General features: G+C 55.2%; 1 protein-coding gene across 1 annotated transcript; it reads right to left on the bottom strand.

Annotated features, from left to right (window-relative positions):
- Window positions 1–4,445: 4,445 nt before the first annotated feature.
- On the bottom strand, window positions 4,446–13,354 carry LOC309445308 (uncharacterized protein; the record flags this gene model as incomplete). The annotated part of the gene is made up of 6 exons (XM_082063938.1): window positions 4,446–7,246; window positions 7,469–7,711; window positions 7,808–8,014; window positions 8,171–8,630; window positions 10,237–10,290; window positions 10,917–13,354. 6 exons carry the CDS (start codon window positions 13,352–13,354, stop codon window positions 4,667–4,669), a joined length of 5,982 nt encoding a protein of 1,993 aa, XP_081920064.1. The 3' UTR covers window positions 4,446–4,666.
- Window positions 13,355–14,107: the final 753 nt, after the last annotated feature.

The raw sequence follows: 14,107 nt of genomic DNA, 5'->3' as shown, positions 1-14,107 counted from the left end.
AGGAAAGCGGCGCCCGGCAGCAGCGCGGCGGGCGCGGTCACTTTCTCTCCCTCTCTCCCTCTTTCTTTCTCACAGACTCCGGCTAGCGACCCGGAGAGCGGCTGCCACGGTCTGGCAGCGGGTGGCACAGTACGCCGCACACCTCCATTCGCCGCCGCTGCTGCCCGGCCGGGCTGGGCTGGGCAGGGACGGATCTGGCTCGGCCGCCTCTGCGCTGGCGGCCGCTCGGCGACGTCTTGGCCGGGAGCGCCACCCTGCGGCCCGCCGCGAGACTGCGCCCGCCGCCGCCTGCGCTGCCGCCTCGCACCGGCACACGGACCCGCGCGCACTTGCGCGGCTGCGGTCGTTCGTCCGCCTGGGGTCCCGCGGAAGGACAGGCGAACAGCGCGCCGGGGAGGGAAGCTCAGGGACGGAGAGACAAGAGCTTTGCGCAGCCGCCGCGTCGGCCCGAGCGCACGGGCAGCGCTGGTACCTGCCCCCGTCTTCCCCCGTCCTGTGCAGCGCCCGGCCATTCAGTGTCTTTCTACACACTCGCAAGGACGGAGACACGAGAGTTCTGCGGGGCTGCCGCGTCAGCCCGAGCACATGGGCAGCGCCGGCACCTGCCCCACGTCAGTCCCCTCTCTATGCAGCACCCGGCCAATCCTTTCTGCACGACAAACGCAAGGTGTTTCTGACGGTAAGACGAAGGCTGAGCCCGGAGGGACGGAGCCGCCTTCCCCGGCTGGGGAAACCAGGCAAGGTCCTCTGCCGGGGCAGCACGGAGGGAACGGAAGGGATCAGCGAGACATTGATTCAGGGTCTCAGCCTGAGGAACGGGAAGGGAGGCAAGACTTAGGCGTGAACGCGCCTCCCGGCCGGCTATACAAACGGCTAAGAGGGACGACGGGTTGAGCTCCGTGGGTCTCTTTCCCTGTCGACAGCGGGCTGCGACATGTACAGCGATTCTTCTAATTTTCGCCCAGACACAGCGCTGGACGCCAGCGGCTACTGTTTCGTCCTCCGCTCAGGAGCGTATCCGAGCTGCAGAAACCAGTGTGATGCCGGAGAAGCAGTGTCGGAGCGCTGCTGCTGCCCGCGCTCTCGCACCAGCATAACCGGTACTGGCAGCAGGTACAGCACCTGCGGCGCGTTGTCGTTCTCGCCCACGATCACCAGCCGCACCGACACGTTGCTGCTCAGCGCCGGCGCGCCGCCGTCCTCCGCCCGCACCCACAGCCCCACCTCGCGCACCTCCTCGTAGTCCAACGAGCCAGCCGCACCAGCGCGCCCGCCGCGTTGTTCTCGGGCAGACGGGCGCTGTAGCGCCTCCGCGAACACCGGCGCGTTGTCGTTCACGTCCAGCACCCGCAGCCACAGCACCGCGCTGCTCCACAGCACCGCGCTGCTCCACAGCGCCGGAGACTCGCCGTCCGCCGCCCGCACCGTCACGTTGTTATTCGACAGTTCCTCCCTGTCCGTTTCCTCGGCATCACCAGGCAGTAACACTCCGCGACGGACTTCTGCAAACGAAATGGGAGCGATACTCGCTTCCGCCGAGAGCAACTGCTGCGATCTGGCACTGGGCAGCGGCCACTGCCTCGCCGCCCTCCCACTCCTGCTCAGCCAAGAGCGCCTGCTGCAGCCCCACGCTTGCCTGCATCCCTGACAACAATGCTTACAGAATCAGGGACGTGCGTGAATCCAGGAGAGTCTGACAAGTCCTGCCAACAGCATTGCTTCCTAAACAGCACCTCCAACGAGCCCCTCGGGAAACTTCAGCAGCTTGTTCAGACTCTCCAGTGCACAAAATAGTCTCCCTCTCTCATAAGGTAAAGATAGTAATAAGCCATCTCGTTATGAATTACATGACACATACGAACTGTCGAGCTGGAAGAATCCGAGAGGCAGCAGTTTTACACCAGGAGGGGCTGGTTCCTTGTCATCTCACTATGAGACACATGCTGATTAAGTCTCATTCACAACTCTGTCGATTATACCTCACACCATTGGGAGAGATTAGCACAGAAAAACTGACGTCCCTTTAGATGTGGAGAACCCTGAGCAGAGGAGCATTACACAGGACTCCAGCCACAAACAATGTGACATGCAGACCCTGGTCATAGAAACGAATCAGCACCCACTTTTCAGGCATTCAAGACATTACAATGCTGCTTTGCAAGAAAACAATTCTCTTAATTATTTTGAGTGTCACAGTAAAAAAAACCCATATCTCTTTATCACAGGTGGCTGACTCACCAGTACCAGGTGGGAGTTCCCTGCATGTTCCTTTTTACAATGAGCTGAGTTTATCGTTCTGCTACAAAATTTCTGCAGCACAACACAGTACAGGACATCTGAAGTCTGTACCTGATTTGAGATTGTAAGGAGCTGGGTGTCAGTCTCTTCCCAAGGAACAGGTGACAGCATGAGAGGAAATACCCTCAAGTTCCACCAGGGGAAGTTTAAATTTGGATGCTAAGAAGACCTAATTCCCATGAAGTATTGTCAAGCATTGGCACAGGCTGCCCAGGGAAGCGGTTGAGTTGCCATCCCTGGACACGGTGCTCAGGGACGTGGTTTAGTGGTGGACTTGGTAGTCTTCAGGTTAACAGATGGACTTGGTCATCTCAGGGACCTTTTCCAACTAAAATGATTCTATGATTGCACTCAGGTTAACTGGATAGTCAATCATTTCCACCTCAGTGTCAGAGCCAGACGTTCAGGGTTTAGGAAAGCCATAGATGCTCACCAGCAATTCCCTTCTCCCCACAATTTTTCTCAATGCTCTATTGGCTGCATCTCCAAACTGCAGAAATGTAACCACCCCACCTTCCTCAGCCAGGAGACCAAACGAGAAAAAAACTCCCAGCCTCTTGAAAACTTTGACAGAGGTTTTCCAATGAGAACATCTGGAATATTGTGTCCAGTTCTGGGCCCCTCCATTCCAGAAGGACAGGGAACTGCTGGAGAGAGTCCAGCGTAGGGCAACAAAGATGATTAAGGGAGTGGAGCATCTCCCTTATGAGGAAAGGCTGAGGGAGCTGGGGCTCTTTAGTTTGGAGAAGAGGAGGCTAAGGGGGCACCTTATTAATGTCTATAAATATATAAAAGGTGAGTGCCATGAGGATGGAGCCAGGCTCTTCTCAGTGGCAAACAATGATAGGACAAGGGGTAATGGGACCAAGCTGGAACACAAGAGGTTCCACTTAAATTTGAGAAGAAACTTCTCAGTGAGGGTGACAGAGCACTGGCCCAGGCTGCCCAGGGGGGTTGTGGAGTCTCCTTCCCTGGAGACATTCAAAACCCACCTGGACATGTTCCTGTGTGACCTCATCTAGGCGTTCCTGCTCTGGCAGGGGGATTGGACTAGATGATCTTTTGAGGTCCCTTCCAATCCCAAACATACTGTGATACTGTGATAAAGTATACTCTCACAACTCAAGTGGGCATTCTTTCTATTTCACTTTTACACATAACTCTATTGCAGTTCAGAAGGGCACAGTTTATGACTGCAGCACAACACAGCGCGAGGGTTTCAGATGTTCTGTGCCACACTTTCTTCATTCAAACAATCTGTTATTATACATGGGGTGGCATTCTTAAGTGAAATATATAAGACCATGCTCAAAGATGGTTCTTAGAGTAGAAACAGTACAGACAAAAAGGAGAATGCAAATGCTGTGACACAAACCCAGAAAGTCATCTCAGTGCAGTTTCCCACTCCCATCAAGAACTGACTGAATTTGGGAACAACACTGACAACACCAAAATCAATGGCCCCTTTCTAAGTTCATCTTGATTCTACCTTCAGACAAAGTCCTTTGAAGCAACTTGTGGAGTTTCCTTACAATGCACTCAAAGACAATGAAAGTGTTTTCATAACTCTTTACAGTTATAGTCTCTACCAACATGGTTGGTGTTGCTATAATTTCAAGCCAGTCCCAAGCAGACAGCCTGTCTGTGCACGTTTATCACATGTGCCAAAGCAAAGTCTCATTCTGCATGCTGCTGTTCTCCCCTAGAGAAGATGAGATTGCTATTCTGCAGGGGTAAAGATATCTACATTGCATCATGACAGGTTGGATGTCAGCAGCTAACTGCTTCACCAGACAGCACTACGGCAGCATATGCAGCCACAAAATGGCTGTATGAACAGACATAGTGACCAAAAGGCAAAACACACAGAGCCCACACATCTCAGACACAGAAACATCCAGAATGCGGAACAGAAAGAGCCCTGTGTGTGTGCCACATTGCAATACAGTACACAAAACTTCCTTGCTCTCCTGACCCAGGAGAAGGGCTACGTGTATTTCAGTGAGCAGGTGACTTGACTGCCTGTGCCATTGTGTTACAGGACAGAAAAAAAGGGCCATGGTCTTGCCTAACAGCAAGTGACACAAGAACTTAGCTGGGGGACCCTGGAACTAACCCCACTCCTGAAAAATTTCAGAAAAGGCTGTAACAGAAATGGAACACGTTGTTTCCAGGGTAACAGGGCTGTTAGCTTCTTTTCTCTCTTTTTAGAGGGGAAGAAAACCTTCAATCTGAATAAAGATTTGAGGGAAATCTATATTGCCAATTGCAAATGCAGATTTACTCTGATGGAATCATTATCACATGTTGTAGCCTACATGCCTTCGTATCATGAGGCCTGAAGCCCCTGGCTGAGCTGACTCCACATTTAACTAAATGAAAGACTATTGAACTGATCTGCACAGAGCACCCCTGGGTTGTCTGGTGCCACGTCCTCCAGGGTGATAGGGCCACAGGTGAAACCCTGTTCATCATCAGTTCCCCTGCCCATGGTGCAGTGCTGTGGTGGCAGGCTGGGGAGGATGGGCTTCAGGAACTTGAACTCGCTGTTGCCTGAGCCTGTTGTGAGGCTGATCTCATAGCAATAGGGGTGGGGCAGGGTCCCTGCAGCTGCTGCATCAGCCAGGCCACTCTGTAAGTTTCCAGCACCATAAAGCACATGCCCACATTTCAGCTCCTTTCTCTTACACATCTTGCGAAGAACAAAGGCTGCCATGGATGCGAAGAAGAGAAGTGAGACAAAGACCAGTGAAATTATTAAATACATTGTTAGGGAGTCACTCTCATCCTCTGTGGCAAGGCTGCTGTGTGTTATGCGCACATCTGAGAAGTCACTGAGCAGGAGTGCACTCAGTGACACTGTGGCTGACAGCGGTGGTTGCCCGTTGTCTCGCACCAGAACAACAAGCTTCTGCTTCGTGGGGTCTCTCTCTGTCACAGGCCGTCTCAGCCGCACCTCCCCACTTTGGGCACTCACCACAAACAGCCCAGGGTCGGTGGCCCTCAGCAGGTGGTACGAGAGCCATGAGTTCTGCCCCGAGTCAGCATCAACAGCCACCACTTTGGTGACAAGGTACCCTGCCTCACCTGACATGGGCACCAGCTCACTGGATGGTGGGCTGCTGTCCTGTGAGGGGTACAGCACCAGTGGCGCATTGTCATTCTCATCCACCACAACAAGGCGGACAGTGACATTGGCACTGAGGGCAGGAGACCCCGCATCAGAGGCACGCACTAAGACTTCAATTTGCTTCACCTGCTCATAGTCCAGCGGTCGCAACACAAACACATCCCCATTCTCAGAGTTCACAGAGATGCAGGAACAGGGAGGCTGCTCTGTGGGGTGGGCTGGTACCAGGGAATAGGTCACCTTGGCATTCGACCCTGTGTCAGCATCTGCAGCACTGACAGCTCCAACAAGCACCGTGGGGACATTATTCTCATGCACATACATGGTGTATGATGTCTGGTTGAAGACAGGTGCATTGTCATTCACATCAGAGATGTCCACTGTGAAGGTCTGGGTGGTTGTGAGAGGAGGTGACCCCGCATCTGCTGCTGTGACACTCAGGATGTACTGTGCAGTCTCTTCCCGGTCCAATGTGCTCACAGTCACCAGCTCATAGTAATTCTTATAGGCCGGACGCAGGGAGAATGACAGCTGGTCCTCAAGGGCACAGGAGATCTTCCCATTGGCTCCAGAATCCCTGTCCTTGACATTAAATAGGGCAACCACTGTTCCGGGTAATGCATTCTCAGGGAGGGGGCTGCTGAAGGAACTGACCACGAGCTCGGGTGCATTGTCATTCACATCGACCACCTCCACCAACACCTTGCAGATTGCTGACAGGCCACCACCATCTGTGGCCCGCACACTAAACTCATATTTCTCTGCAGACTCAAAGTCCAGAGGCTTTCTTAGTTTAATTTCACCACTCACAGGGTCAAGCAAAAATGCGAAGTGGCTCTGGCTCACTGCTTGGCTGAACTGATAGGAGATGTCCCCATTAGGTCCAACATCCACATCTGTCGCCACCACTCTGAGAACCACAGAGCCCTCTGGTGCGTTTTCCAAAACCTTCCCAAAGTACACTGTCTGTGTGAAGACTGGAGTGTTGTCATTTACGTCCAGAACAACAATGTGGATTTCCATGGTCCCACTCCTGGGAGGAGAGCCGCCATCCATAGCAATGAGACTGAAACGCATATCTGCCTGCTCCTCTCTGTCCAGCGGCTTTTCCAGGACCAGTTCCACGTACTTCTCATAATCACTGTGACTCCCAAAGAAGACACTAAAGTACTCGTTCTCGGGAGAGATGCTGTAAGTCTGGATGCTGTTGCTGCCAATATCCAGGTCCCGAGCTCCCTCCAGTGGGAAACGTGAACCCGGGTTGCTCGTTTCCAGAATCTTAACGGTGACGTGTTCCTCCGGGAAAACGGGCGCATGGTCATTAATGTCCTCCACGGTCACCTCGACCCGCAAGAACTGCAGGGGGTTGGCCAGCACCAGCTCGAAGGGCAGCGTGCAGGTAGCGGCCTGCCCGCACAGCTCCTCCCGGTCCAGCCTCTCCGCCACGACCAGCCGGCCGGTGCCGCGCTCTAAGCGAAAGTGCTGCCGGCCGTCCTCCGAGGCCAGGCGGGCGCGGCGAGCCGAGAGCTGCGCCGGGGCCAGCCCCGCGTCCTCCGCCACGTTGGCTACCACCGAGCCGCTCTCCCCCTCCTCGGCTACGGAGTAGCGCAGGGGCTGGGAGCGAACGTGCGGCAGGGACAGGAAAGCAGAGAGACAAAGCACTTGCCTTGCGATCGCCATGTCGGGCCGGTTCGGGACAGCCTCCGTCTCGCGGATCGTCCGCGCAGTCCTCCGCGGAAAGCGGCGCCCGGCAGCAGCGCAGCGGACGCGGTCGTCTGCCCTCCCTCCTTCTCTCCGTCTTTTCTTTCTCGCCGAGTCCTACTGGGGGGTCCTAAACGCAGCTGCCTTGTCCCGGCGGCGTAAGGCACGGGGCACCGCTCGCCGCCGCCGCTGCTTCCCGGCCGGGCTGGGCTGGGCAGGGCCGGGCTGGGCTCGGCTGCCTCCCCGCTCGCAGCCGCTCGGCGACGCCTTGGCCGGGAGCGCCACCCTGCGGCCCGCCGCCAGACTGCGCCTGCCGCTGCCCGCGCTGCCGCCTCTCACCAACCCACGGACCCGCGCGTACTCGGGCGGCTGCGGTCCCTCGCCCGCCTGCGGTCCCTCGGCAGGACGGGCGCTTAGGGCGCTGGGGAGAGAAGCGCAGGGACGGAGAGACGAGAGTGACTCTTCTGTCGGCCGGCGAGGTCGGTGGCCCGAGCGGGAGGAACGTTGTTCTCCCTTGGTCTGTTTCCTTCTCGTCAGCGGGTTGAAGATGTGCAGCGGTTCTTCGTCCTTGCCCGTCCCTGCCTTAGCGGTGTTCAGTAACGGGAATTCGCTCCCACTCCAGCTGCTGGTCAGGAACGCTTCTTAGGGGTAAGCCGGAGGCAGATTGTCCGTTCCTACCCCGTCTACGCCGTCGGTTTGAAGTCGCCGTGAACGCTGCAGCGGAGTAGAGAAGGGCAAAAGCCGTACTTGGAAGAGAGCCTGACTCAGCTTGGCCGCCGAAAAGGCGACGACGGAGAGGATTAAGAGCGCGGAGTCGCAGCCAAGGAAGGCGATGAAGTAGAGGGTGCGCAGGTTCCCTTGGCCACCTACGACTACTGCTGCCTCCTCCCCTCAGGAGCGTGGTCGAGCTGGAGTAAGATTCAACCCCGCAGCAGGGCGATGCTGAGGGTGCCAGGTGACGGAGCGCGGCGGCCGCCCCCACTCTCGCAGCAGCACAAAGACACTTCGCCGGGGCGACTCGAGGTCAGTCCCGTCTCTCACCTTGCGCACCTCGCCGCTGTGCAGCAACAGGCAGAACAGCCCCGGCTCCATCGCCTTGGCCAGCTCGAACGACAGCCACGCGTTCCGCCCCGCGTCCGCGTCCACCGCCACCACCTCGGCCACCAGCGCCCCGGGCTCCGCCGAGCGCGGCGCCAGCTCCACGCCCGCCCAGCCCGCGCCCGCCGCAAGCGGCGCCGCCGGCGGGAGCAGCACCTGCGGCGCGTTGTCGTTCTCGTCCACGATCACCAGCCGCACCGACACGTTGCTGCTCAGCGCCGGCGCGCCGCCGTCCTCCGCCCGCACCCACAGCCCCACCTCGCGCACCTCCTCGTAGTCGAACGAGCGCAGCGCGTGCAGCGCGCCCGTCTCCGCCTCCACCGACACGGACGACAACGACACACCCCGCACCCGCCCCTCCCCCAGCCGTCCACCCATACGCAAACCCTCGAGCTGGAACAACCTGACAGGCAGCAGTTGTACACGAGGAGCTGCTTGTTCCTCCTCATGGCAGTAAGAAAGACGCAACTCTCTAAGTGTCATTCACAATTCAGTCCCTCATAGCTCACACTCTTGGAATAAATGAGCAGAGATAAGCCTGCCTCCCACCAGATGAGGAGAACCCTGAGCAGAGGAGCAGCACAGAGCGTGCCATGCGGACCCCAGTCATAGAGAAGAATGAATGCACCCATTTCAGTTTTTCAAGCTATTATAGCACTTTCCTGCAGGAAAGCAATTCTCTTCATCATTTCTGCTGCCACAGTAAAACAACTTTGCATGCAGATTTTTTTTTGCTCGTATGTGGCTTTCTCACCTCTACCACAGCAGAGCTGCCTGCACATTCCTCAGACTTGAGTTTATTGTTCTGCTACAAAATTTCTGCAGAACAACAAGCATGAGACAGCACAGACGTGCTGAAAGGAGGTTCGAGTTAGGTCGGTGTCAGTCTCTTTTCCCAAGTAACAAGTGATAGGATGAGAAAAAATGGCTTCGAGTTGTGCCAGGGGAGATTTAGATTGGATTTGAGCAAAAAATTATTCACTGAAAGTATTGTCAAGCAGTGGCACAGGCTTTCCAGGGAAGTCTTTGAGTTGCCATGCAAGGACATGGTGCTCAGGGACATGGCTTAGTGGTGGACTTGGTAGTGCTAGGTTAACAGCTGGACTTGGTGGTCTCATTAACTTTCTCCAACCTAAATGATTATATGATTGTACTCAGGGTAACTGGATAGCTGATCATTCACTGCTTGAGTTTGCAGCCAGTAGCTCAGTGCTTCGAAGACCCAGAGAAGCCTGCCAGCAATTCCCTCCTCCCAACAATTTTCCTGAGTGCTCTACTTTTGTATCTCCAAACTACAGAAAATTACCCACTCATATTCACCTCAGTGGAAGACAAAGAAAAAAGAAAAAAACCTCAGAGCCTGTTGACAACTTTGACAGAGCTCGCCCAGAAAGAACATCTCTACAAAGACTATTTTTTCAACTCAAGTGGGTGTCATTTTTATTTCACTTTTACACACAAATGCAACACAATTCACAACACCAGAGTTTATAAATGAAGCACAAGACAGTAAGAGGGGTTTCCAAACATTCTGTGCCACACTGCCTTCACTCAAACCATCTGCTATTATAGATGGGGTGACAGTCCTCCTTAAGAGGAATAGGTAAGATAATGCTCAAGGCAGTTCACAGAGCAGAAGGGGTGAGGACAAAAAAAGAGGATGCAAAAGCTCTACACAAACCCGGAAAATCATCTCAGAACAGCTTTTTACTCCCATCAAGAAGACTCTGAATCCAGGAAAAACAATGATGAGACCAAATTAATGGCTCTTTCTAAGTTTATCTCAAATCTACCTTGAGATAAGGTCCTTTAAAATGAGTTGTGGAGTTTCCTTATAGCGCACTCAAAGACAAAGAATGTGTTTTCACAACTCTGTACAGTTACAGTCTATGCCAACATTGTTTGTTCTGCTATAATTTCAAGGTAATCCCAGGGAGAAAGCCCTTCCACCCACCTCTCTCTCATGCAGCAAAGGAAAATCTCATCTGCATTTTGATGTTCTCCCCTACAGAAGATGAGATGGTTGTTCTCCACGGGCCAAAATATCTTTCTTCCCTGATGAGCTGGAATTGCATGAAACACAAAGGCTGGATGTGAGCAACTCCCTGCTGCACTGGGAAGCACTAGGAGAGCATATGCAGACACAGAATGGCTGTATGGACAGATATAGTGACCAGAAGGCAAAACACAAAAACCCCACACATGTCAGAAACAGAGACATCCAGAACCCAAATCAGAAAAAGCCCCATGAGTGCACCACATTGTAACACAGAAATCACAACTTCCTTGCTCTCCGGAACAGGACAAGGAGTACGTGCAATTCAGAGAGCAAGTGATTTGTCTGCCAGACCAGGCCATTGCATTACAGCAGACAAGAAGAGGGCCATGGTCTTGCCTAACAGGAAAAGTGACAAGAACTTCGCTGGGGTCCCTGGAACTCACCTGACTCTTAAAGCATTTCATAAATGGCTGTAACAGAGCTGACAGACATTATGAACTGTCTGACAAAGCCTTTAGGCTCATTTTGCAAGGGGGAGACAAGATTGCATATAACTAAAAATTTGAAGGGAAACAATGCTGCCAAATGATAATGCAGATTAACTTGGAAGGAATCATCACTACATGTAGCCCATATCTCTTCCTATCACAAGACATGAAGCCTCTGCCTAGTTAAAGGAAAGACTCACACTAGTTAAAGGAAAGACTATTCAACTGCTCCTCAGAGAGTGTCCCTGCGTTGTTTGGTGTCATGCCCTCTATGGTAACAGGGCCACAGGTGAAATCCTGCTCATCTGTGCCTCTACCCGTGGTGCAGTGCTGTGGTGGCAGGCTGGGGAGGATGGGCTTCAGGAACTTGAACTCACTGTTGCCTGAGCCTGTTGTGAGGCTGATCTCATAGCAATAGGGGTGGGGCAGGGTCCCTGCAGCAACTGCATCAGCCAGGCTGCTCTGCAAGTTGCTGGCACCATAAAGAACATGCCCACCCTTCAACTCCTTTCTCTTGCAAACCTTGTGAGTGACAAAGGCAGCCATGGAAGCGAGGAACAGGAGTGAGACAAAGACCAATGAAATTATTAAATACATTGTCAGGGAATCCCCCTTATCCTCTGTGGCCTGGCTGCTGTGCGTTATGCGCACATCTGAGAAGTCATGGAGCAGAAGCGCGCTCAGTGACGCTGTGGCTGACAGTGGTGGTTGCCCGTTGTCTCGCACCAGAACAACAAGCTTCTGCTTCACAGCATCTCTCTCTGTCACGGGCCTCCTCAGCCGCACCTCCCCACTTTGGGCACCCACCACAAACAGCCCAGGGTCAGTGGCCCTCAGCGGGTGGTACGAGAGCCACGAGTTCTGCCCAGAGTCAGCATCAACAGCCACCACTTTGGTGACAAGGTACCCTGCCTCAGCTGACATGGGCACCAGCTCAGTGGATGGTGGGTTGCTGTCCTGCGAGGGGTACAGCACCAGTGGTGCATTGTCATTCTCATCCACCACAACAAGGCGGACAGTGACATTAGCACTGAGGGCAGGAGACCCCACATCAGAAGCACTCACCAAGACCTCGATTTGCTTCACCCGCTCATAGTCCAGAGGCCGCAACACAAACACATCCCCATTCTCAGAGTTCACAGAGATGCAGGAGCAGGGAGGCTGCTCTGTGGGGTGGGCTGGTACCAGGGAATAGGTCACCTTGGCATTCGACCCTGTGTCAGCATCTGCAGCGCTGACAGCTCCAACAAGCACCGTGGGGACATTATTCTCACGCACATACATGGTGTACGATGTCTGGCTGAAGACAGGTGCATTGTCATTCACATCAGAGATGTCCACTGTGAAGGTCTGGGTGGTTGTGAGAGGAGGTGACCCCGCGTCTGCTGCTGTGACAATGAGGATGTACTGTGCTGTCTCTTCCCGGTCCAGCGTGCTCACAGTCACCAGCTCATAGTAATTCTTATAGGCCAGACGCAGGGAGAATGACAGCTGGTCCTCAAGGGTACAGGAGACCTTCCCATTGGCTCCAGAATCTCTATCCTTGACATTAAAGAGGGCGACCACTGTCCCAGGTAATGCATTCTCAGGGAGGGGGCTGCTGAAGGAACTGACCACCAGTTCTGGAGCATTGTCATTCACATCCACCACCTCCACCAACACCTTGCAGATTGCTGACAGGCCACCACCATCAGTGGCTCGTACGCTGAGCTCATATTTCTCTGCAGCCTCAAAGTCCAAAGACTTTGTGAGTTTAATTTCACCACTGATGGGGTCAATCACAAATCCCAAAGGAATCTGGCCCACTGCTTGGCTGAACTGATAGGTGATGTCCCCATTATGTCCTGCATCCTCATCGGTTGCCACCACTCTGAGAACCACAGAACCCTCTGGTGCATTTTCCAAAATATGGCCAACATACCGATCCTGTGTGAAGACTGGTGCATTGTCATTTACATCTAGAACTACAATATGGATTTGTGTGGTCCCACTCCTGGGCAGAACACCTCCATCCATGGCAATGACAGTGAAATGCATGTCTGCCTGTTCCTCTCTGTCTAGTGGTTTTTGCAAGACTAGTTCCACATATTTGTCACCATTACTCCGAGTCCCAAAGGAGACACTAAAGTACTCATTCTCAGGAGAGATGCTGTAAGTCTGGATGCTGTTGCTGCCAATATCCAGGTCCCGAGCTCCCTCCAGCGGGAAACGCGACCGCGGGTTGCTCGTTTCCAGAATCTTAAAAGTGACTTGTTCCTCCGGGAAAACGGGCGCATGGTCATTAATGTCCTGCACGGTCACCTCGACCCGCAGGAACTGCAGGGGGTTGGCCAGCACCAGCTCGAAGGGCAGCGTGCAGGTAGCGGCCTGCCCGCACAGCTCCTCCCGGTCCAGCCTCTCCGCCACGACCAGCCGGCCGGTGCCGCGCTCTAAGCGAAAGTGCTGCCGGCCGTCCTCCGAGGCCAGGCGGGCGCGGCGAGCCGAGAGCTGCGCCGGGGCCAGCCCCGCGTCCTCCGCCACGTTGGCTACCACCGAGCCGCTCTCCCCCTCCTCGGCTACGGAGTAGCGCAGGAGCTCAGAACGACAGTGCACCAGGGACAGGAAAGCAGAGAAACAAAGCACTTGCCTTGCGATCGCCATGTCGGGCCGGTCCGGGACAGCCTCCGTCTCGCGGATCAACCGCGCAATCCTCCGCGGAAATCGGCGCCCGGCAGCAGCGTGGAGTAGGGGGGGATGCGGCCACCTTTCTTGTCTCCCTCCTGCTTCTCGCCGAGTCCGGCTGCGGGGTTCGGAGGGCGGCTGCCGCAGTCTGGCAGCGGATGTCACGGGGCACCGCTCACCTCCGTCCGTCGCCACCGGTGCTGCCCGGTCGGCCTGGGCTGGGCTCGGCAGTACCAGACCGGGCTCGGCCACCTCTCATCTCGCAACCTCTCGGCGATGCCTTGGCCGGGAGCGCCACCCTGCGATCCGCCGCCAGACTGCGCCCGCCGCCGCCCGCTGTCCGTGCTGCCGCCTTGCACCGGCACACGGACCCGCGCGCACACGCGAGGCTTCGGCCGCTCGACCGCTTGAGGTACCGCGGCAGGACGCGCGCACAGCGCGCCGGGGTGGGATGCGTAGGGACGGAGAGCCGGGAGCCATATGGGGCCGCCGGGTCAGCCCGAGCGCACGGGCAATGCCGGCACCTGCCTCACGTTTTCCCCTGCTCTATGCAGCACCCGGCCAATACGTGCCTTTCTGCACGACAAACGCGAGGTGTTTCCTACAGTACGACGAAGGCTGAGCCCGGAGGGACGAAGCCGCCTTCCCCGGCTGCGGAAACCAGGCAAGGGTCACAGCCTGGGCAGCACGCGGGGAACAGAAAGGCTCGGCGAGTCATGGACTCAGGAATCT

The sequence above is a fragment of the Streptopelia decaocto genome (assembly GCF_964273445.1).
Source record: "Streptopelia decaocto genome assembly, chromosome: 12".
Taxonomy (NCBI): domain Eukaryota; kingdom Metazoa; phylum Chordata; class Aves; order Columbiformes; family Columbidae; genus Streptopelia; species Streptopelia decaocto.
The sequence above is the reverse complement of the archived record's forward strand: the minus strand, read 5'-3'. Positions and strand labels throughout refer to the sequence as shown.